The 24548-nt window shown below is 46.9% G+C and overlaps 1 protein-coding gene across 1 annotated transcript in view; it reads right to left on the reverse strand.

Moving 5' to 3' along the window:
* The window catches only part of LOC144608288 (astrotactin-2-like), a 908904-nt gene that overhangs the window by 620185 nt on the left and 264171 nt on the right, over positions 1-24548 (reverse strand). The window contains exon 3 of the mRNA XM_078425904.1: positions 1862-2237. Within this exon, the coding sequence (XP_078282030.1) occupies positions 1862-2237 (376 nt within the window). The remainder of the gene's footprint in view (positions 1-1861; positions 2238-24548) is intronic.

A 24548-nucleotide genomic window follows, 5' to 3' on the forward strand; every position in this document is an offset into this window, starting at 1 on the left:
ACCAAAGGTAAACAGATTCAGTCGAACATTACGTCTCTGAACAAAAAACACTGGAGTGCTGGAGTAACTCAGCAGGTCAGGCAGCATCTCTGGAGGACAGGGATAGATGATGTTTCAGGTCGGGAACCTTCTTCAGACTCATTATTTTATTCAGGCCATTACTTCATTGAATCTATGTACACATACAGCGATCAGCCATAACATTATGACCACCTGTCTAATATGCTGTTGGTCCTCAGTGTGCCGCCAAAACAGCGCCGAACCGCTGAGGCATGGACTCCACAACACCCCTGAAGGTGTCCCGTGGTATCTGGCACCAAAACATTAGCAGCAGATCCTTCAAGTAGCACCCCACAAGCCTTGCCGTTTCAGAGATGCTCTGACCCAGTCATCTGGCCAGAACAATTTGGCCCTTGTCAAAGTCGCTCAGGTCTAGATAGAGCTCTTAAGGATAGCGGAGACAGGGGGTATGCGGAAAAGGCAGGAACGGGGTACTGATTGAGAATGATCAGCCATGATCGCATTGAATGGCGGTGCTGGCTTGATGGGCCGAATGGCCTCCTCCTGCATCTATTGTCTATTGTCTATTGTCTTTACTCCTGCCCATTTCTTCTGCATCCAACACATCAACTTTAAGAACTGACTGTTCACTTGCTGCATAATATATCCCGCCCCTTGACAGGTGCCATTATAACAAGATAATCAATGGTATTCACTTCGCCTGTCAGTGGCCATAATGTTTTGGCTGATCGGTGTACAGACAATGCATGTGTAGAAATCCATGATACATTTTTGTTTGGGAAAATAAAACTCAATCCTTTGCACTTCATGCTCAGACAGTTCACTCATCAAACAAAAGTCCTTACTGTGTTGAGAACACACAAATTACAATTACAAATTCAGCCTGCATTTGTTCAGCTCATCAAGATTTAAATAAGTTTTTAGTAATTGGCTTTAACATCGGGTGGTGAGAGCAAGGCAATGTCAGCCAGTGGTGTAGGATGAAACTGCAGCTGCTAGTCTACACCAAAGATAGACACAAACTGCTGGAGTAACTCAGCGGGACAGGCAGCATCTCTGGAGGGAAGAAATGGGTGACGTTTCGGGCCGAGACCCTTCTTCAGACTTTCTTTCTGCTTCTGTTTGGTGAAGATGTCTAACAGCTGGTTTAGTTTAGTTTAGTTTAGAGATACAGCGTGGAAACAGGCCCTTCGGCCCACCGAGTCCGCTCCGACCAGCGATCCCCGCGCACTAACACACCACCCTACACACACCAGGGACAATTTACAATTATACCAAGCCAATTATCCTACAAATCAGCACATCATTGGAATGTGGGGGGAAATCGGAGCACCCGGAGAAAAACCCACGCAGTCCCAGGGAGAAAGTACAAGCTCCACACAGACATCACCTGTAGCCAAGATTGAACCCGGATCTCTGGCGCAGTAAGGCAGCAACTCTACCGCTGCGCCACCGTGCCGCCCCATCTTTGCAGTTTGCACTGTATAGATGGACCAGCAAGAGGGAGGGAATCAGAGTGCGCCTATCTGTGACCTGATGGCGTTACTCCCTCCTATCTGAATGCTGAAGCTTTAAACCGGCTGGCCGCCCACAGACTGAACATAACCCGTTTGTGCAAAACTCCGCTTCTCAGTGACGTTGTGATTAGTGGACGCTCACTTTGAGGACTTGTCAAATAAACCTTCATCGTGCGAGGACACGAAGTAGACGTTGTAAAGCTCAGACGCTGCCCAGGTACTTTAGTTACAAAAGCATAAAGCACGAGCATCGCACATCACGTTGGCATTTAAATTGACCCATCACCAGTAAAATAATAAACAAAGCCATGAACAGCCCAAACCTGCGTAACATGGCTTCCTCTCTTCTCCTCTCCCCAAGCTCTCCAGTGTGCGGGTCACCTGGCTTCCAAAGTCGTCGTCGCGGTTGCACGCTTCGGGCCGCAGCTGGTTCTCGTCCTCGTCGCAGTCGTAGTCGTCCAGGATGGGGGTCTCCCGGATTGGCATGCCCACCACCGAGTTGTGGGCCTGTATCCGGGAGTTGCGGAAGCTGTCCCTGGCCTGCGGCCCCAGCAACACGGAGGGGATGTAGTGGATCTCGTGCGTGGCCTCCGTGCTGGCGCTCTTCTGCGGCACCCGCCGCCGCTTGCACCACCTCCGCCGGGCGTACAGCGCCATGGTGAAGATCAGGATGAGGAGCAGCAGAGCGATCAGCCCTCCCTGTGTGTTGGGGGAAGACAAGAGGCAAGGGAGGGTTACAACTCTGGTATGAGAATCAAATTGAATCGAATTGAATCGATTTGAATTGTATTGAATTGAATCGAATTGAATCAAATTGAATTGAATTGAATTGAATCAAATTGAATCGATTTGAATTGAATTGAATTGAATTGAATCGAATTGAATCGATTTGAATGGAATTGAATTGAATTGAATCGAATTGAATCAAATTGAATAGATTTGAATTGAATTGAATTGAATTCAATTGAATTGAATTTAATCGAATTTAATCGAATTGAATCGATTTGAATCGATTTGAATCAAATTGAAGCTAATTGAATCGATTTGAATTTAATTGAATTGAATCGAATAGAATTGAATGGAATGGAATCGAATCGAATTGAATTGAATCGAATACATTTTATTAGCCAAGTGGCCCCATAGCAGAATGGTCCGCATCGCGGGACTGGAAACTGGAAGTGTCCTGAGCTAATTCTGCCACCACCATTGTCTATTGTACAAGTGATGGCTCCCACTGATTTCCGTTGGAAGGTTGTGCCCTTTTCAGGACGGACGATGACAGCAATGTAACATTTGAAACACGGACGATGGACACGAATGTACACGAATAGCCAAGTATGTACACATGCAAGGAATGTGCCTTGGTGCTCTGCTCGCAAGTAACTACACGACATACAGTAAACAATTAAGAATAAAGCATAAAACATTTAAAAAACATTAAGAATAAAGCATTACAATTTAAACATGTGAAGAATGAAATAAAATACCAGAGCAAAAGGAGGCGACAGCCTTTTGGTTATTGGGAAGGCAGGGGAATGTGGTTAGGAGGGAGAGATAGATCAGCCATGATTGAATGGCAGAGTAGACTCGATGGGATCGAATGGCTTAATTCTGCTCCTATCACTTATGACCTTATGAACACACGCAGAACACACAAAAGCTTGATAGCACGTACCACCAGATTCAAGAACAGCTTCGTCCCACCTGATATTGAACAGACCTCTCATAAGATAAGGATGTATTCCAAATCTTGCAAAGCATCTTGCGTGGCCCTGTTCGATTATCTGAACTTTCTCTGCAGCTACACAACTGTATTCTGCACTCGATCATCCTTTTCCTTTTTGCACTACCATTTGAACTGGGATATGGGGAGAAGGCAGGCACAGGGTACTGATTGTGGATGACCAGCCATGATCACCATGAATGGCGGGGCTGGCTCGAAGGGCCAAATGGCCTCCCCCTGCACCTGTTTTCTATGTAACTCACATAAAACAAACTCTTTCGCTGTAGCTTGGGACATGTGATATTAATAAAGCAACACGAATGCCACCCCGATAGGTATATGTAAAATCACGAGGAGCACGCATCTGGTACAAGGGTTAAAGCTTTTCCCTTCAGCAGAGGTGTCAAATACTATTGAATAGAGGATGTACTTTGTGGTCACACATCAGAGGTTTAAAGGAAGTCAGGAAGATTTTTTTGCACTCAAAGGATGGTTTGTTTGAATGTGGAACGCACTGCATGAGTGGAGAAAGATACAATAAAAACACTCAAGAGGTGTCTCAACAAGTTCATAAGTGATGGGAGCAGAATTAGGCCATTTGGCCCATCAAGTCTACTCCCCCATTCAATCATGGCAGATCTATCTTTCCCGCTCAACCCCATTCTCCTGCCTTCTCCCCGTAACCCCTGACACCCGTACAAATCAAGAATCTCTCAATCCATGCCTTAACAATATCCAGTAGTATAAGAAGATAACTGCAGATGCTGGTACAAATCGAAGGTATTTATTCACAAAATGCTGGAGTAACTCAACAGGTCAGGCAGCATCTCGGGAGAGAAGGGATGGGTGACGTTTCAGGTCGTGACCCGAAGAAGGGTCTGAAGAAGGGTCTCGACCCGAAACGTCACCCATCCCTTCTCTCCCGAGATGCTGCCTGACCTGCTGAGTTACTCCAGCATTTTGTGAATAAATACCTTAACAATAACCACTGACTTGGCCTCCACAGCCGTCTGTGGCAAAGAATTCCACAGATTCACCACCCTCTGACTTAAGATATATCTTCTCAACCCCTTTCTAAAGGTACATCCTTTTATTCTGAGGACTATGGCCTCTGGTCCTAGACTCTCGCACCAGTGCAAACATCCCCTCCACATCCACTCTATCCAGGCCTTTCATAGCTTGGTATGCTTAAATGAGATCCCCCTTCATCCTTCTAAACTCCAGCAAGCCCTGAATCCCATTGCATAGAAGGCTATGGACCAATTGCTTCTAAATGGGATTTGTGTAGAGAGGGAATTGATGGTCAGCATGGATGTGGTAGACCAAAGGTCGTTCGTGTGCTTTATGATTCAATAACTTTACCAAAAGTGGGAATGTCAAAACAGATTAAAATTATCCAATGTAATGGGGATCAGAAGAGACATGATTAGTCGGGGGACTCGTGACTACGTTTTGTGCGGCACAACTTTACGTACTCATGTACCTGCAGAAGTCATTCAGAAGTCAACAAACGTGCACACGGCCCATGTCTGTGGACTAGTACAGTAAGAGGTGAAAGCCCCACAAAGACTTTTCATATCATCTATGAATAGTTATAGAAATCATACATTTCATTTCATTCTTCCCCTCCCCACCCCCCCCCCCCCCCAATCAAAAACAACAGAAAATGTTCGTTAATAATCGTCACGATCTCGCTCACTCGCCGAAACGGACCAGCAAGCGACCAAGGAAAAGCCAATGAAACCATCAAAATCATCGTAGTTTTGTACAAATGATCCATAAATACACCTAGATTTTTATTAATTTTTTAGATTTTAGAGATGCAGCGCAGAAACAGGATCTTCGGCCCACCGGGTCCGCGCCGCCCAGCGATCCCCGCACATTAACACTATCATATCATATATATACAGCCGGAAACAGGCCTTTTCGGCCCTCCAAGTCCGTGCCGCCCAGCACATTAACACTATCCTACACCCACTAGGGACAATTTTTACATTTACCCAGCCAATTAACCTACATACCTATACGTCTTTGGAGTGTGAGAGGAAACCGAAGATCTCGGAGAAAACCCACGCAGGTCACGGGGAGAACGTACAAACTCCGTACAGTGCAGCACCCGTAGTCAGGATCGAACCTGAGTCTCCGGCGCTGCATTCGCTGTAAAGCAGCAACTCTACCGCTGCGCCACCGTGCCGCCCTCCACACACCAGGGACAATTTTTACATTTGCCCAGCCAATTAACCTACATTCCTGTACGTCTTTGGAGTCATATGTTTGAAAAAAAGAGGGTAAGGACAAATGTGAAAACGAATTGTGCGACTGTTAAAGACGGTCAATGTATGGAATAGTTGCGACAATTAATTAAAAGAGTGCAGTAATATGCGTAAATTCAAGAAAATGTTCAAAAATATTATATTTGAAGGATAAAAAATATGTGATCGGCGCTGAGGCATGACTGACATGACAGAAATGATGTTTCTTGACTATATTTGTGTTTCTTTCTATGTTTTGTTTATTTGCTTCTGACTTATGATATTGTGTTTTTAAATTATATTTTGTTAAGTATTAAGGGTAGCTTTGGCTTCTGCCTACACCTTTTTTTTTGGTCGGAAAATATCATGTGTGATTATATTGTGTGATATCATGAGAGGTAGAGTCATAGAGGGGAGATACATTTCGTCCCGGTGGATGCAACAAGGACTACAAACCACCATGGCTGCCAGCAAAAGACTACAAAACCCATAGTCAGCAGGGCTGCCTGCCCTGCTGACACTGATTGCTGCTGACACTGATTGCTGCTGACACTGATTGCTGCTGTCACTGATTGCTGCTGAAACTGATTGCTGCTGACACTGATTGCTGCTGACACTGATTGCTGCCCAGCTGAACCAGATGAGCTGATTGCCTCAGAGAGAGCTAAAAGGGAAGGGAAGCAGTATATTTAAAGAGAGAGACAACGACTGAAGGAGAGGGGGGAGAGAGAGAGGGGGGAGAGAGAGGGGGGGGGGAAGAGAGAGAGGGGGGGGGAAGAGAGAGAGGGGGGGGAAAGAGAGAGAGGGGGGGGGGGAGAGAGAGGGGGGGAAGAGAGAGAGGGGGGGAAGAGAGAGGGGGGGGAAGAGAGAGAGGGGGGGGAAGAGAGAGAGAGAGAGGGGGAGAGAGAGAGAGAGGGGGGAGAGAGAGGGGGGGAGGGGGGAGAGAGAGGAGGGGGGAGAGAGAGGGGGGGAGAGAGAGGGGGGGGAGAGAGGGGGGGGAGAGAGAGGGGGGGGAGGGGGGGGAGAGAGGGAGGAGGGGAGGGGGAGAGAGGGAGGAGGGGAGGGGGAGAGGGGGAGAGAGGGGGGGGGAGAGAGAGGGGGGGAGAGAGGGGGGGGAGAGAGGGGGGGGAGAGAGGGGGGGAGAGGGGGGGGAGAGAGGGGGGGGGGAGGGGGGGGAGAGGGGGGGAGAGAGAGGGGGGGGAGAGAGGGGGGGGAGAGAGGGGGGGGAGAGAGAGAGAGGGGAGAGAGAGAGAGGGGGGGAGAGAGAGAGGGGGAGAGGGGGAGGAGGGGGAAGAGGGGGAGGAGGGGGAGGAGGGGGAGAGGGGGAGGAGGGGGAGGGGGGAGAAGGAGGAGGGGGAGATCAGAACTATCCCTTTCGTTCAAGAGAGGTCTCTTCCATGGTCTGATCACACTGGGGAAGAAGCTTTACCTGAAACCTTTACAGGGATCAGGGCTCGAAGGGCCGAATGGCCTACTCCTGCACCTATTTTCTATGTTTCTATGTTTCTATCAGGGGTTAAGTCAATGGATATTTTTAAGGCAGAGATAGGTAGATTCTTGATCAGAACTATGGGGAAAATCCAGGAGAATGTGTTTGAGAGGGAAAGATAGATTTTAGATTTTTTAGATTTAGAGATACTGCGCAAAAACAGGCCCTTCGGCCCACCGGTCCGTGCCGCCCAGCGATCCCCGCACATTAACACTATCCTACACACACTAGGGACAATTTTTTTTTAAAATTTTTTTTTTTACATTCACCCAGTCAATTAACCTACAAACCTGTACGTCTTTGGAGTTTGGGAGGAAACCGAAGATCTCGGAGAAAATCCACGCAGGTCACGGGGAGAACGTACAAACTCCGTACAGACGGCGCCCGTAGTCAGGGTCGAACCTGAGTCTCCGGCGCTGCCGGAGCTGATTCTCCCCGTGACCTACATAAGTTTTCTCCGGGTGCTCCGGTTTCCTCCCACACTCCAAGGACGTACTGGCTTGTAGGTGAATTGGCTTGGTATAAGTGTAAATTGTCCCTAGTGTGTGTGTGTAAGGTAGCGTCAGTGTGCGTTGATCACTGGTCAGGTTTATTTGGCTTGTGTAAGTTGACCCTAATGTGCAGAATAATGCTGGTGTACAGGATGATTGCCGATCACTGTTTCTACGCTGTGTCTCTAAAGCCTAAATCAATCACCTCTGCACTTCCTGATATAGACCAGCTGTTGATTTAACACATATTGATCTGAAAATATTCAATTTCATTTAAATTTCTCCACGGCCTTAACCCCCCCTGTCTCTTCAATCTCCTCAATCCATATCGCCCTCAAAGATGCGTCCGATTACTTCAAATTGGTGTCTTGAACACCCCAAATTTAATGAGTCAATTATGGCCAGTTACACTGCCACTAATGCTTGACGCTCTGAAATCTTTCCCGATAATGCGTGCTTATTTTCCACCTTGCTTTAAGAACTCCCATTTGCACTTGCTTTTAGCCACTTATTTTAATCTTCATGCAGCTTAAAGTATTTTTTTTCTCCTTTTATGATACTCCTGTCAGGTTTAACATGCTCTCTCTCTGTGGATAATAACTGCATTTGGAAGAATCCATCACACACTCAAACTGCCTATGGGTCTGTCGAAATGGCCGTCGCCAATTGGTAAAAAGGTATAGATTTCCTAGACTACATGTGGAATGTTCAAAGTACCAAAATGTTCACAGGACCGACCAAATCCCTTCAAACACCACCTCAGATAAATAAAATCCCAACTATCTAAAGCTTACTATTCTTATTTATCAACAGTGCACATTTATTCGCCACGGTGCTGCTGTTTCAGTTATGAGGCTGGATTTGTTTAATTTAGTTTGGAGATCAAGAGAGAGTTAGACAGAGCTCTTAAAGATAGCAGAGTCAAAGGATATGGGTAGAGGGCAGGAACGGGGTATTGATTGTGGATAGTCAGCCGTGATCACGGTGAATGGTGGTGCTGGCACGAAGGGCCGAATGGCCCACTCCTGCACCTATTGTCTATTGTCTATTGTCCATTGAGATACAGTGGGGAAATAGGTCCTTCAGGAGACCGAGCCCGCCTCGACCAACGATCACCCATGCACTGGTTCTATCCTACAACGAGGGATTATTTACAGAAGCCAATTCACCTCCAAACCTGCATGTCTTTGGAAAGTGGGGAGAAACCGGAGAAAACCCACATGGTCACAGGGCAGTCACGGTGGCGCAGCGGTAGAGTTGCTGCCTTGCAGCGAATGCAGTAAGGGTTCGATCACGACTACGGGTGCTGTCTGTACGGAGTTTGTACGTTCTCCCCGTGACCCGCGTGGGTTTTCTCCGAGATCTTCGGTTTCCTCCCACACTCCAAAGACGTGCAGGTTTGTAGGTTAATTGGCTTTGGTAAATGTACAAATTGTCCCTAGCGGGTGTAGGAGCGTGTTAGTATGCGGGGATCGCTGGTCGGCGCGGACTTGGTTGACCGAAGAGCCTGTTTCCGCTCTGTATCTCTAAAAAAAAATGTATGCAAACTCCACATAGACGGCAGAGATCGTGGTCGGGATCGAACTCTGGGTCTCTGGCGCTGTCAGGCTGCAACTTTACCGCTGCGCCTCCTTGCCGCTTCTGTAGATGGAACCCGAATGCCCCTTCCGTGAGGACATGGGTGCGAACGGGTGCTCCTACCTTTCAGAAGAATGCCAGGCCTCGGAATCACCAATGTATAGAAGGTTATGGACCAACCACAGGTAAATATGAATAGTATAGATTTAGATTTAGAGATACAGCACGGAAACAGGCCCTTCGGCCCACCGAGTCCGCGCCGCCCAGCGATCCCCGCACACTAACACTATCCTACACCCACTAGGGGCAATGTTTACATATTACCCGGTCAATTAACCTACAACCTGTACGTCTTTGGAGTGTTGGACGAAACCGATGATCTTGGAGAAAACCCACGCAGGTCACGGGGAGAACGTACAAACTCCGTACAGACGGCGCCCGTAGTCAGGATCGAACCTGAGTCTCCGGCGCTGCATTCGCTGTAAGGCAGCAACTCTACCGCTGCGCCACCGTGCCGCATTATAGATGAGGGTGGTGCAGTGGTAGAGTCATGCCTTTCAGCGCCCGGGTTCGATCCTGACTGAGGTTGCTGTCTGCACGGAGTCAGTGCATTCCCCCCGTGACTCGTCTGGGGTTTTCTCCGCGATTTTCGGTTTCCTCCCACTCTCCAAAGACGTGCAGGTTTGGAGGTGAATTGGCTTGGTATAAGTGTAAATTGTCCCTGGTGTGTGGAGGGGAGCGTTAATGTGTGGGGATCGCTGGTCGGTGCGGACCCGGTGGTGCCGAAGGGCCTGTTTCCGCGCTGCATCTCTAAACTCCTTGTCGGTGAGCAGGGAAGCGATGGGCTCAATGGCCTGCCTCTCTACGAGATGACCTGATGAATTAAAAAGACCAGCAAAGTTTAACAGGATGAATCTTTCTGCCCATTTTCTCCCAAATAGAAAAGTTTGCCTATTTTCTTTTTGCAGACACGCTGTTACATTAGTGTTTGTCAAACAAGCCCTGCATCCAATTGAACTGCAAATGACACACAAGCACAAAAGAAGATCTGTGCAGGCTTCAAAGCCTTTTCCAGGAAGCAGGGAGTTGTCCTCCGTTCCCGAAAGGATCGTACACAGTGTATTCATGTTGAGTCTAAAGAAGACGAAAACAAAGAGGCACACTCTCAAGTAAATTTAGCCATTGAATGAGCTTATCACAGCAAGCTTCCGCTCTATCTGACAGTCTCCATTTCAAACTCGGCAGACTGCAAGATGCATAATTGCTTCCCCGGGCCCAAAGGAATTAAAAGATCACACTTTGCTGTTCTGAGACTCTCCGAGCAAAAAATACAAATCTCGGGGTGAAATTTTGAAAGCATGCGTTATCTTTCCGCTGACCTATTTTAATCAAATAGACTGACAAAGCAAAGAATCATTAAGCCGCAGATCAATAGTTCAGAGGACTGAATCAAAGTAATATGGCATCACTAAATGCAATTCCCGCTACTCTTTTTCCTGACTCTTCCGTCCTTTTACTATGTCCCATTGATACAAAAGAGAGTTCGTGGAAAGCTAACAGCTGCATTATCAATGTCTCTTTGGTTCATCGCATGAGGCAGAAGCTGAATAAATCTCATTTATTTACAACCATTTTCTGCAAAGTTAAGGTTTTTTTTTTGGTGTCAGAATAATTAGGTTAAAATCCAACACCGTCACAGAGTATTACATTTCAACAACACTTCATGACATAGAAACATAGAAACATAGAAAATAGGTGCAGGAGAAGGCCATTCGGCCCTTCGAGCCTGCACAGCCATTCAATATGATCATGGCTGATCATCCAGCTCAGTAGCCTGTAGCTGCCTTCTCTCCATACCCCCTGATCCCTTTAGCAAAAAGGGCCACATCTAACTCCCTCTTAAATATAGCCAATGAAATGGCCTCAACTACCTTCTGTGGCAGAGAATTCCACAGACTCACCACTCTCTATGTGAAGAAATGTTTTCTCATCTCGGTCCTAAAAGACTTCCCCCTTATCCTTAAGAAGTGACCCCTGGTTCTGGACTCCCCCAACATCGGGAACAATCTTCCCGCATCTAGCCTCTCCAACCCCTTAAGAATTTTATATGTTTCTATAAGATCCCCCCTCAGTCTTCTAAATTCCAGCGAGTACAAGCCCAGTCTATCCAGTCTTTCCTCATATGCATATGCAAATGTTCAACAGATAATGCTTGTTCACTGTGGCGCAGCGGTAGAGTTTCTGCAACCCGGGTTCCATCCAGACCGCGGGTGCTGTCTGTACGGAGTTTGTACGTTCTCCCCGTGACCTGCGTGGCTTTTCCCCGGGTGCTCCGGTTTCCTCCCACACTCCAAAGACGTTCAGGTTTGTAGGTTACTGGGCTTTTGTAAAAAATTGTAGATTGTCCCTAGTGTGTGTTGGATAGTGCTAGTGTGTGGGGATCGCTGGTCGGTGCGGACTCGGTGGGCCACAGGGCCTGTTTATAGTAGGCCGAAGGGCACTTCTAGAAATTTAGAAGTATCTCTAAATCTCTAAATTTAGAGATACTTTAGTTTAGTATCTCTAAACTAAAATAAACGTGCAAATGGGACAAGAGAGTTTATCAAAAACAGCTTGTGCAAATCCATGGTAGACACAAAATGCCGGAGTAACTCAGCAGGACAGGCAGCATCTCTGGAGAGAAGGAATGGGTGACGTTTCGGGTCGAGACCCTTCTTCAGACAAATTCATGTGCTAATCCATGTCCTGCTTCTTTTTGTCCCAGTGTTTTTTTCCCCAACTTTCTTTGCCTCCAAATAAGTTGGGCGGCAGCTGTAGAGTTGCTGCCTTACAGCACCAGAGACCCGGGTTCGATCCTGACAGCAGGAGCTGTTTGTACGTTCTCCCCGTAACCGCCTGGGTTTTCTCCGCGTGCTCCGGTTTCCTCCCACACTCTGACAAAGACATCCAGGTGTGTAAGTTAATTGGCTTCTGTACATTGTTCCTAGTGTGTAGGGTGGTACCAGTGTGTGGGTGATCACTGGCCGGCGTAGACTCGGTGGGTTGAAGGGCCTGCACCTCCAAACTACTCCAAACTAAACTAAAGGGAAAGCAAAACTGCGGCACGGTGGCGCAGCGGTAGAGTTGCTGCCTTACAGCGAATGCAGCGCCAGAGACTCAGGTTCGATCCTGACTACGGGCGCCGTCTGTACGGAGTTTGTACGTTCTCCCCGTGACCTGCGTGGGTTTTCTCCGAGATCTTCGGTTTCCTCCCACACTCCAAAGATGTATAGGTATGTAGGGTAATTGACTGGGTAAATGTAAAAATTGTCCCCAGTGTGTGTAGGATAGTGTTAATGTGCGGGGATCGCTGGGCGGCGCGGACTCGGTGGGCCGAAGGGCCTGTTTCCGCGCTGTATCTCTAATTCTAAATCTAAAATCTAAAAATAATGCATACAAAATGAGTCAAGCAAGTTTACGGAGACAAAGAAGTGCAGATACTGGAATCTTGGTTAAAACAAAAAATGTTAGAGGAACTCAAAGGGTCAGGCTGCATCTAGACAATAGACAATAGGTGCAGGAGGAGGCCATTCGGCCCTTCGAGCCAGCACCACCATTCAATGTGATCATGGCTGATCATTCTCAATCAGTACCCCGTTCCTGCCTTCTCCCCATACCCCCTGACTCCGCTATCCTTAAGAGCTCTATCTAACTCTCTCTTGAATGCATTCAGAGAATTGGCCTCCACTGCCTTCTGAGGCAGAGAATTCCACAGATTCACAACTCTCTGACTGAAAAAGCTTTTCCTCATCTCCGTTGTAAATGGCCTACCCCTTATTCTTAAACTGTGGCCCCTGGATCTGGACTCCCCCAACATTGGGAACATGTTTCCTGCCTCTAACGTGTCCAACCCCTTAATAATCTGTGGACGGAACGGAGGTGGTCACGGGGAGTACGTACAAACGTCGCACAGACAGCGCCCGTAGTCGGGATCGAACCCGTGCCTCTGGCGCTGTGGGTCAGCAACTACCACCGCGCTGCCCCCTGGCTAACTGGCTTAAGAACAGATATTTAATATCAGGGAAGGATGTAATTTGAAGAAAGCACGATGACAAAGAGCTAAAGATGATGAATGTTTTGATTACTGTTTTTTTTGTATAGGTCAGCAATTTGGATCGGAAAAGAGGTGTGGATCACATTATCCATCTGTCACCATCGCTGCGTACAACCTATATTATTCATTCTGTTAAGTAGCTGAGTGTGAAAGTTTATGATTAATACAATCCTGAACTGGTTTTTACAAATTAAGTCCATCTATAACGCGAGTCAATTTTCTGTCATGGATACAGAGAGGGTCATTCGCATGCACAGATGCTACGCAGGACTTTTCTGTGAAATGTGGGACAACTCATTTTTAGCCTGAGTAGGAAAAAATCTGAAGATGCTGGTGAAAATTGAAGGTAGACGCACAATGCTGAAGTAACTCAGCGGGTCACGCAGCATCTCAGGAGAGAAGGAATGCGTGACGTTTCAGACTGATGAAGGGTCTCGACTCGAAACGTCACCCATTCCTTCTCTCCTGAGATGCTGCATGACCCGCTGAGTTACTCCAGCATTGCGTGTCTACCTTCGATTTTAGCCTGAGTCAGCCCCGTCTATATCTTTTGTTCCCCTCTCCCATGACTCTCAGTCTGAAGAAGGGTCTCGACCTCAAACGTCATCCATTCCATTTCTCCAGAGATGCTGCCTGACCCGCTGAGTTACTCCAGCTTTTTATGTCTATCTTCAGTTTAAACCAGCATCTGCTGTTCCCTCCCAAACGCTCCCCGTCAATCCTTTTTCCAAACATTCACAACTTATTTGGGATGCTTTTTGCACTTAAAAACTCTAACTTCAAGTAACCCTTGCATCCCATCTCTCTTTCCATCCCTCCCACAACCTAGTTGTCGTACTAGTTTTACTGTTTTGTCCTGTTGAGTTCCACTGTCTCTATGACTCGTTATCACCTATCCCACAGCCAACAATAGACCATTGTGGGCTCCACATTTCCTTGACGATCATTGCTTTCTGCATATCTTCCATTTATTTGTCCTAAGTACCCCGTCAAAATGTGTTACTCCAGCATTGCGTGTCTACCTTCGATTTTAGCCTGAGTCAGCCCCGTCTATATCTTTTGTTCCCCTCTCCCCTGACTCTCAGTCTGAAGACGTGTCTCGTCCTGAAACGTCACCCTCTCCTCCTCTCCAGAGATGCTGCCTGACCCCTGAGTCACTCCAACATTTGTGTGTCTTCCACCCTTGACAAAGCTTTGCTGGCTATCACTGATAAATCCATGCCTTTCCAGATAATCATTAAACTTATCCATCAGAATTTTTCCAAAAAGCATTCAAATAATCATTGATGTTACGATCGAAACGTATAAGATTATTAAGGGGTTGGACACGTTAGAGAGGCAGGAAACATGTTCCCAATGTTGGGGGAGTCCAGAACAAGGGGCCGCAGTTTAAGAATAAGGGGTAGGCCATTTAGAACTGAGATGAGGAAAAAAATTTCAGTCAGAGAGTTGTGAATCTGTGGAATTCTCTGCCTCAGAAGGCAGTGGAGGGCAATTCTCTGAATGCATTCAAGAGAGAGCTGGATAGAGCTCTTAAGGATAGCAGAGTCAGGGGGTATGGGGAGAAGGCAGGAACGGGGTACTGATTGAGAATGATCAGCCATGATCACATTGAATGGCGGTGCTGGCTCGAAGGGCCGAATGGCCTCCTCCTGCACCTATTGTCTATTGTCTATTGTCTATTGTTCACAGGTCTGTAATTTCCAGGCTTTTCCCTGCTAGTCTTCATGAAAAAAGGGAGCAAGCTGGTGCAGCGGTAGAGTTGCTGCCTCACAGTGCCAGGGACCCGGGTTCGATCCTGACTACGGGTGCTGTCTGTACGGAGTTTGTACATTCTCCCCTCACCGACCAGCGATCCCCGCACACTAACACTATCCCACACACACCAGGGACAATTTACATTTATAGGAGGGTCTCGACCATTCTCCAAGATGTTCGGTTTCCTCCCCCACTCCAAAGGCATACAGGTTTTTAAGTACACACAAAATGCTGGAGTAACTCAGCGGGACAGGCAGCATCTCTGGAGAGAGGGAATGGGTGACGTTTCGAGTCGAGACCCTTCTATAAATGTCAATTGTCCCAAGTGTGTGCAGGACGGTGTTAGTGTGCGGGGATAGCTGGTCGGTGAGGGGAGAACGTACAAACTCTGTACAGACAGCACCCGTAGTCGTGATCGAACCAACGTCTCTGGGGCTTAAAGCGCTGTAAGGCAGCGACTCTCGAGGATGATTAATGGGCTCACTTTCAGACAGGAAGCACCCATACGGGCGGGAGGTTAGCGGCATTTAAGTGGCTTTTAGATCGGCACATGAATATACAGGGATGAGGGATATTGATGGACGTGCAGGTGGAAGGGATTAGTTTAATTTGGCATAATGTTTGGCACAGACGTGGGCACGGGGAGGACACACAAATGCTGTACAAAGGACCTGTTCCTGTGCTGCACTGTTTAAAGAAAGACACAACTTGCTGCCACATCGTTCCACATGGGTGGAAGCCCACATGGTCAAAGAGAGATCAGCCAAACACGGCACAGACAGCCACGGATGTCAGAATCGCACTAACCGTTTGCTAACCTGTTTGCGCAATGCCACGGTAGAGTTGCTGCCTTACAGCGCCAGAGACCCAGGTTCGACCCTGACCACAAAAAAAGACAGTGCTGGAGTAACTCAGCGGGTCAAGGCAGCATCTCGGGAGAGAAGGAATGGGTGACGTTTCGGATCGTGTCTGAAGAAGGGTCTCGACCCGAAACGTCACCCATTTCTTCTCTCCCGAGATGATGCCTGACCCACTGAGTTAGTCCAGCATTTTGTGTCTACCTTCGATCAAAATATCTGTTTTTCTGGTTCCTGAGCTGCTATCTACCTCTCTCTCTCAACCCCATTCTCCTGCCTTCTCCCCCAAAACCCCTGACTCATAATACTAATCAAGGACCTGTCTATCTCTGCCTTAAAATACATCAAAGGTATCACAAAATGCTGGAATAACTCAGCAGGTCAGGCAGCATCTCTGGAGAACATGGAATAGGTTTGGTATTAACTGGCTTGGTATAAATGTAAAATTGTCCCTGGTGCGTGCGTGTGTGTAGGACAGCGTTAGTGTGCGGGGATCACTGGTCGGCCTAGACTCAGTGGGCCGAAGGGCCTGTTTCCGTGCTGTATCTCCAAACTAAACTAAACTGTTCAACGCAGGTCGACACAAAAAGCTGGAGTAACTCAGCGGGGCAGGCAGCATCTCTGAAGAGAAGGGATGGATGACGATTCGGGTCGAGACCATTCTTCAGACTGGTTAGGGATAAGGGAAACGAGAGATAGAGACGATGATCTAGAGAGATAAAGAGCTGAGAACGCATGAAATTGGTCACTGGCACATTAGTTTCATCGTTTCTCCTGAGATGTGTTGAGGGAAACAAATTTAAAACAATTCCATCTGGTGTTCCCAACATGAGAAGTTCTCCCCTGCCTGTGAAAGTATTGCCAGTACATCACCTCAGCTGGATATTGTCAGAATCAATAACGTTTCAGATTCATTTTTCACCAGTGATTGTTGATCCTTTCAGCATTTGCAATCTGGCGCTGCGGATTAATCAGCTTATCTGATTCACGCAGCCCACAGCTTGCAGAAACCGAGAGAGGGCCGGCATTTCTATCGGTCTGTTCATGCCAAATACAATCCAACAGCACTGCCTCGGCTGCTTATTAATTGGCCGGACATTTTTTTGACTGAACTGAACCACGACATGACCTTCTAATTGATCAAAATATCCAGGAACAAAAACTGCAGATGGTGGTTTAAATCCAAGGTAGACACACAAAATGCTGGAGTAACTCAGCGGGTCAAGGCAGCATCTCGGGAGAGAAGGAATGGGTGACGTTTCGGGTCGAGTCTGAAGAAGGGTCTCGACCCGAAACATCACCCATTCCTTCTCTCCCGAAATGCTGCCTGACCCACTGAGTTACTCCAGCATTTTGTGTCTACCTTCGATCAAAATATCTGTTTTTCTGGTTCCTGAGGTGCTATCTACCTCTCCCACTCAACCCCATTCTCCTGCCTTCTCCCCAAAAACCCCTGACTCCCGTACTAATCAGGGACCTATCCATCTCTGCCTTAAATTACATCAAAGGTATCACAAAATGCTGGAGTAACTCAGCAGGTCAGGCAGCATCTAGGAGTGAAGGAATGGGTGACGTTTCAGGTCGAGACCCTTCTTCAGACTGATGTAGGAAAATAACTCAGCAGGTCAGGCAGCATCTCTGGAGAGAAGGAATGGGTGACGTTTCGGTCGAGACCCTTCTTCAGACTGATGTCGGGGGGGGGGGGCAAAGAAAGAATATAGGTGGAGACAGGAAGATAGTGGGAGAACTGGGAAGGGGGAGGGGAAGAGAGGGACAGAGGAACTATCTAAAGTTAGAGAAGTCAATATTCATACCGCTGGGCTGTAAGCTGCCCAAGCGAAATATGGGGTGCTGTTCCTCCAATTTCCGGTGGGCCTCACTATGACAATGGAGGCCATCGACTTGACCTCCGTAACCGTCTGTGGTGATGAATTCCACAGATTCACCCTCAGACCAATGACACTGAGATACCTTGGTATGATTACGCCTGATCATCCATATTTAAATCACTTGATCTCGGAAGAATATTGAAAAAATATAGTGATGTTCGTCTTAAAGCTATTCTGAATACCCAGTGGGGGGGGTCAAAATTCCAAAGCTTTACTATCTTTGGAGTAAGAAAAATGTCAACTTTTTATTAATGTTTTATGACTTTGAGATAGTTCTCATCTCCCAGGCAAGAGGAATCACTGTTGAATGCCTTTCAATATGAGGAGCTAAACTCCCTTATCAACGCTTCTCATCTTTCTATCATTCTAGATAATCTCTCCCCATGTGAAACCCCTGCCATCCAGGAGTCAATGTAATATATATTTTTTATTGCGATACGCTCCAAGGCAGGCCTCTCGCTCCTTAGACAAGAAGATGTGAAAAGGCACACAATAATCTTGGCTTTACCTCACCGAATCCCCGTACGAATGCGGGCAAGGATCGCTCACTGTTGTAGCGGACTCTGGGTTAAACCGGAGATAGACACAAAAAGCTGGAGTGACATCTCTGGAAAAAAAGGAATGGGTGACGTTTTGTGTTGAGACCCTTCTGCAGACTGAGAATCAGGAGAAAGGGAGACGAGAGATACATACGGTACTGTAGAGAGAGATATAGAACAAAAACGTGTGAAAACTGAGGTGAGAAAAACTTTTTCACCCGGAGAGTTGTGAATTTGTGGAATGCTCTGCCACGGAAGGCAGCGGAGGCCAATTCTCTGGATGAATTTAAAAGAGAGTTAGATAGAGCTCTAGGGGCTAGTGGAATCAAGGGGAGAAGGCAGGCACGGGTTGCTGATTGTAGATGATCAGCCATGATCACAATGAATGGCGGTGCTGGCTCGAAGGGCCAAATGGCTTCCTCCTGCACCTATTTTCTATGTTTCTACTGAAAGACGTGCAAAAAAAGTGTGATGATAAAGGAAACAGGCCACAGTTAACAGTGGATTTATTCACAAAATGCTGGAGTAACTCAGCGGGTCAGGCAGCATCTCGGGAGAGAAGGAATGGGTGACGTTTCGGGTCGAGACCCTTCTTCAGACTGATGTCAGGGGGGCGGGCTAACAGTTAATAGTGGGCTAGGTTAAAAGCCGTCCTGTTGAGTCTCATTGTCTGTAACTCGTTTTCACCTAGCCCCAGCCCTGGAGGAAAGGACAAAGACTGACGGGGCCGCTTCAAGGTGAGAGGGGAAAAGTTTTAAGGAGCTGTGCAAGGCAAGTTTTTACACAAAGATCGGTGGGTACTTTGCTATGTTCTATGAGTCTCGTGCCTTGCAATACTCAGATTCCAACCTGAGCTGGTGCCACCAGGTTGATCAGGCTGTTGAGGTTGAGTTTCTGGTCAATGGCGATCCTCAGTATGTTAATGCTGGTGGACTTGATGGTGGTCACACCACCACTAGGGTTGCCAACTTCCTCACTCCCAAATAAGGGACAAAAGGTGACGTCACTGCCCCGCGCCCCACATGACCTCACCCAGCCAGCGGCCACGTGCTCCCGCTACACCAATGTCGCCGCCCGGGCCGGGAGTCGTGTTGCTACGCAACCTCCGTTAGCCGGGTTGCTATGCAACCTCCGTTAGGCAGCGCCCGGGCCTCCGGGACTACAGTCCGGGCCTACATTGTCCAGGCTTACACTGTCCGGGCCTACAGTGTCTGGGTCTACAGCGCTCCCCAGGCCTAATATGGGACAAGGGCGGTCCCGTCCAGGACAAACCAATTTAGCCCAATATACGGGATGCCCTGGCTAATACGGGACAGTTGGCAACCCTAACCACCACTGAATGTCAAGGCTAGGTGGGTGGACTCCCTTGTCTCTAAACTAAACTAAACTAAGTAGAGATTTCTATTAGATAAATATTCATAAAACTGCAAAATTTCTAATTAAATCTGGCTCATTACTCACAATTAAATCTAATGTGTCGTACTGTTGTTTTGGTTTCTGGATTTATTGGTTTAGAATTTCCCTTGTTCCCACGGAACCACAATAAACGTTTGCTTTGTGAGAGGGCAAAAAAGGTTTGGAAATAGAGAAGTACCCTTCTTCGGGTCGAGACCCTTCTTCAGGTTCAATAGATTCAAATAATAGATTCACTAAATTTAAGGCAGCTCTTCTTCTCCAAGAAGCCCTTCTTGATTAAGTCCATACTCCGCCACCTCCGCCACCACTCCATTTGGAATATTTTGGAGGACCAAGAACCAAGAATAGGAAAGATTGTTGATTAATTAGTAAGGGTGTCAGAGGTTATGGGGAGAAGGCTGGAGAATGGGGATGAGAGAAAAAGATAGATAGAAACATAGAAAATAGGTGCAGGAGTAGGCCATTCGGCCCTTCGAGCCTGCACCGCCATTCAATATGATCATGGCTGATCATCCAACTCAGTATCCTATACCTGCCTTCTCTCCATACCCCCTGACCCCTTTAGCAAAAAGGGCCACATCTAACTCCCTCTTAAATATAGCCAATGAACTGGCCTCAACTACCTTCTGTGGCAGAGAATTCCACAGATTCACCACTCTCTGTGTGAAAAAATGTTTTCTCATCTCGGTCCTAAAAGACTTCCCCCTTATCCTTAAGCTGTGACCCCTGGTTCTGGACTCCCCCAACATCGGGAACAATTTTCCCGCATCTAGCCTCTCCAACCCCTTAAGAATTGTATATGTTTCTATAAGATCCCCCCTCAGTCTTCTAAATTCCAGCGAGTACAAGCCCAGTCTATCCAGTCTTTCCTCATATGAAAGTCCCGCCATCCCAGGGATCAATCTGGTGAACCTTCTCTGTACTCCCTCTAAGGCAAGAATGTCTTTCCTCAGGTTAGGAGACCAAAACTGCACACAATACTCCAGGTGCGGTCTCACCAAGGCCCTGTACAACTGCAGCAGAACCTCCCTGCTCCTAAACTCAAATCCTCTTGCTATGAATGCCAACATACCATTCACTTTCTTCACTGCCTGCTGCACCTGCACGCTTGCTTTCAATGACTGGTGCACCATGACACCCAGGTCACGTTGCATCTCCCCTTCTCCCAATCGGTCACCATTCAGGTAATACTCTGCTTTCCTGTTCTTGCCGCCAAAGTGGATAACCTCACATTTATCCACATTATATTGCATCTGCCATGCATTTGCCCACTCGCCTAATCTATCCAAGTCACTCTGCAGCCTCCTAGCATCCTCCTCACAGCTAACACTGCCACCCAGCTTCGTGTCATCCGCAAACTTAGAGATGTTGCATTCAATTCCCTCGTCCAAATCATTAATATACACTGTAAATAACTGGGGTCCCAGCACTGAGCCTTGCGGTACCCCACTAGTCACTGCCTGCCATTCCGAAAAGGACCCGTTTATTCCTACTCTTTGCTTCCTGTCCGCCAACCAATTTTCTATCCACCTCAACACTGAACCCTCAATACCGTGTGCTTTAAGTTTGTACACCAATCTCCTATGTGGGACCTTGTCGAAGGCCTTCTGAAAGTCCAGATATAACACATCGACTGGTTCTCCCTTATCCACTCTACTAGTTACATCCTCGAAAAATTCTATAAGATTCGTCAGACATGATTTGCCTTTGGTAAATCCATGCTGACTTTGTCCGATGATTTCACCACTTTCCAAATGTGATGCTATCACATCTTTAATAACTGACTCTAGCATTTTCCCCACTACCGATGTTAGGCTAACTGGTCTATAATTCCCCGTTTTCTCTCTCCCTCCCTTTTTAAAAAGTGGGGTTACATTAGCTACCCTCCAGTCCTCAGGAACTACTCCAGAATCTAAAGAGTTTTGAAAAATTATCACTAATGCATCCACTATTTCTGAGGCTACTTCCTTAAGCACTCTGGGATGCAGCCTATCTGGCCCTGGGGATTTATCTGCCTTTAATCCATTTAATTTACCTAACACCACTTCCCGACCAACCTGGATTTCCCTCAGTTCCTCCATCTCATTAGACCCCCGGTCCCCCGCTATTTCCGGCAGACGGTTTATGTCTTCCTTAGTGAAGACAGAACCAAAGTATTTGTTCAATTGGTCTGCCATCTCCTTGTTCCTATGATCAATTCACCTGTTTCCGACTGCAAGGGACCTACATTTGTCTTAACTAATCTTTTTCTCTTGACATATCTATAAAAGCTTTTGCAGTCAGTTTTTATGTTCCTTGCCAGTTTTCCCTCATAATCTATTTTCCCTGATTGAATGGGGGTGAGCAGACAATGGGCCGAATGGCCTAATTCTGCTCCGATCACTTATGGCCTTATCACCTTACAATTCTTTGTTTTCTCTTTGAAAATCAGTGTTAAATGTGTTCCTTTCTGATCCAAATTACTGCTCAAAATGCAATGAATGGTGGAAGATAAAATAAAGCATTCTACTGTCTTACAACACCTCTTTTCAGCTTTGTAAAATATTGTTAATTTTAATTTCATTAATTTCTCATGTACTGCTATATTAATATTAATTCAGTTCATTATCCTCATTTGATCACCTTGCTCATTGTTTTTAGCAATAATATTTTTCATGCTTTATACTGCGATGTCAGATCTAGAATTCATGTCTCAACCATCTGCCATTTTACAATAGGCCATTTGTAAATAATCCATTACAATTTCCATTCTGAAGAAGGGTCTCGACCCGAAACGTCACCCATTCCTTCTCTCCCGAGATGCTGCCTGACCTGCTGAGTTACTCCAGCATTTTTTGAATAAAACAATTTCCATTAGTCCATTATAATTTTTTGTTTAATTTAGCGATACGTTGTGGAAACAGGCCCTTCGGCCCACCGAGTCCACGCCAGCCAGCGATCCCCGCGCACTAACACTATCCTACACACACTAGGGACAACCTATAATTTTATAGAAGCCAATTAACCTACAAACCACTCTTTTGAGTGTGTGAGGAAACTGGAGCACCCGGAGAAAACCCACACGGGTCACAGGGGGAAAGTACAAACTCCGTACAGACAGCACCCGTGGTCAGGATTGAACCCGGGTCAGTGGTGCTGTAAGGCAGCAACTCTACCGCCGCGCCACCTTGACATTTCTCTTGACATTTCTCTAAGAGGCCAACGTTTGTTTTGGGTCTATTTGCTTTTAAATTGCCTCATTCTTCATATTGATTGGTGATCTTTAAAACCCACCCAATCGCCCATTATAATGTTACTGAACTCAATACCATATTTCCATTCTCTTATCATACCCATTTATATCTTTGGTGTCTAGAAATCTATGTGACCTTCTTAAGCATATTCAATAACTTCAGGCGGCAGTCGGTGGGTATATGGAACGAGCTGCCTGAGGAGGTAGGGACTAGTGCAACATTTAAGAACCAGTTAGGCAGTTACATGGATAGGACAGGTTTGGAGGGATATTGGCCAAATGCAGGCAGATGAGACTAGTGTCGATGGGGCATCTTGGTTGGCATGGGCAAGTTGGGCCGAAGGGCCTGTTTCCATGCTACATGACTCTTTGGGTTGGTACAGTGACGTGGTGGTAACGTTGCTGCCTTACAACACCAGAGACACGAGTTTGATCCTGACTACGGCTGCTGTCTGTACGGAGTTTGTACGTTAATCCGGTGACCGCCTGGAGGCTCCTCCAGGTGCTCCGGTTTCCTCCCATATTCCAAAGATTTGCAGGTTAATAGGTTAATTGGGTTCCAAAAATTGCCCCTAGTGTGTAGGACGCAAAATTGGGATAATGTAGAACTAATGTGCAGGAGATCATACGTTGGTAGACACAAAATGCTGGAGTAACTCAGCGGGACAGGCAGCATCTCTGGACAGAAGGAATGGGTGACGTTTCCGGTCGAGACCCTTCTTCAGACCTTTGTGTCTACCTTCGATTTAGACCAGCATCTGCAGTTTGTTTTTTTCCTCCCAGATCATATGTTGGTGCTGACTCAGTGAACCAAAGGGCCTGTTTACACAAAACTAAATTAAGTTTTAAACTGAAGTTAAAAGACTCTAACATAGTTTCCATTATGTCCTGTGACATAATGGAGGCTATGTTATCCTGAGACGGTGACTTCTGGTTCTATAGGCCAATAATCAAGGAGAAATATTTGCTTTGTACCCACAAGTTCACCTTCATTTGAATGAAACATTTCTCTACGTCCAAAACACGGCGGCACGGTGGCGCAGCGGTAGAGTTGCTGCCTTACAGCGAATGCAGCGCCGGAGACTCAGGTTCGATCCTGGCTATGGGCGCCGTCTGTACGGAGTTTGTACGTTCTCCCCGTGACCTGCGTGGGTTTGTTCTGAGATCTTCGGTTTCCTCCCACACTCCAAAGACGTACAGGTTTGTAGGTTAATTGGCTGGGCAAATGTAAAAATTGTCCCTAGTGGGTGTAGGATAGTGTTAATGTGCGGGGATCGCTGGTCGGCGCGGACCCAGTGGGCCGTAGGGCCTGTTTCTGTGCTGTATCTCTAAATCTAAAAAATCTTTTTAAAAAGAATGTACTCAATGCACGACTGTGCTGAGAAATAAATCCTACAATCTGAATCTTCCCCATTGCTCAAAATATTGTACTTGAGTTTGACTTGGTTGTCAGATGTATAGTATTGTCCGATCTGAAGAAGGGTCTCGGCCCGAAACGTCACCCATTCCTTCTCTCCCGAGATGCTGCCTGACCCGCTGAGTTACTCCAGCATGTTGTGTCCACTGTATTATCCGATCTGTCTGGGTAGTATGCAAAGCAAAGCTTTTCACTGTATCTCGCAACATGTGACAACAATAAACCCAAACCTGAGTTAGATACAGCTCTGGATACAGCAGAACCAACAGTAGCAGG

The sequence above is a fragment of the Rhinoraja longicauda genome, chromosome 31, assembly GCF_053455715.1.
Source record: "Rhinoraja longicauda isolate Sanriku21f chromosome 31, sRhiLon1.1, whole genome shotgun sequence".
Taxonomy (NCBI): Eukaryota; Metazoa; Chordata; class Chondrichthyes; order Rajiformes; family Arhynchobatidae; genus Rhinoraja; species Rhinoraja longicauda.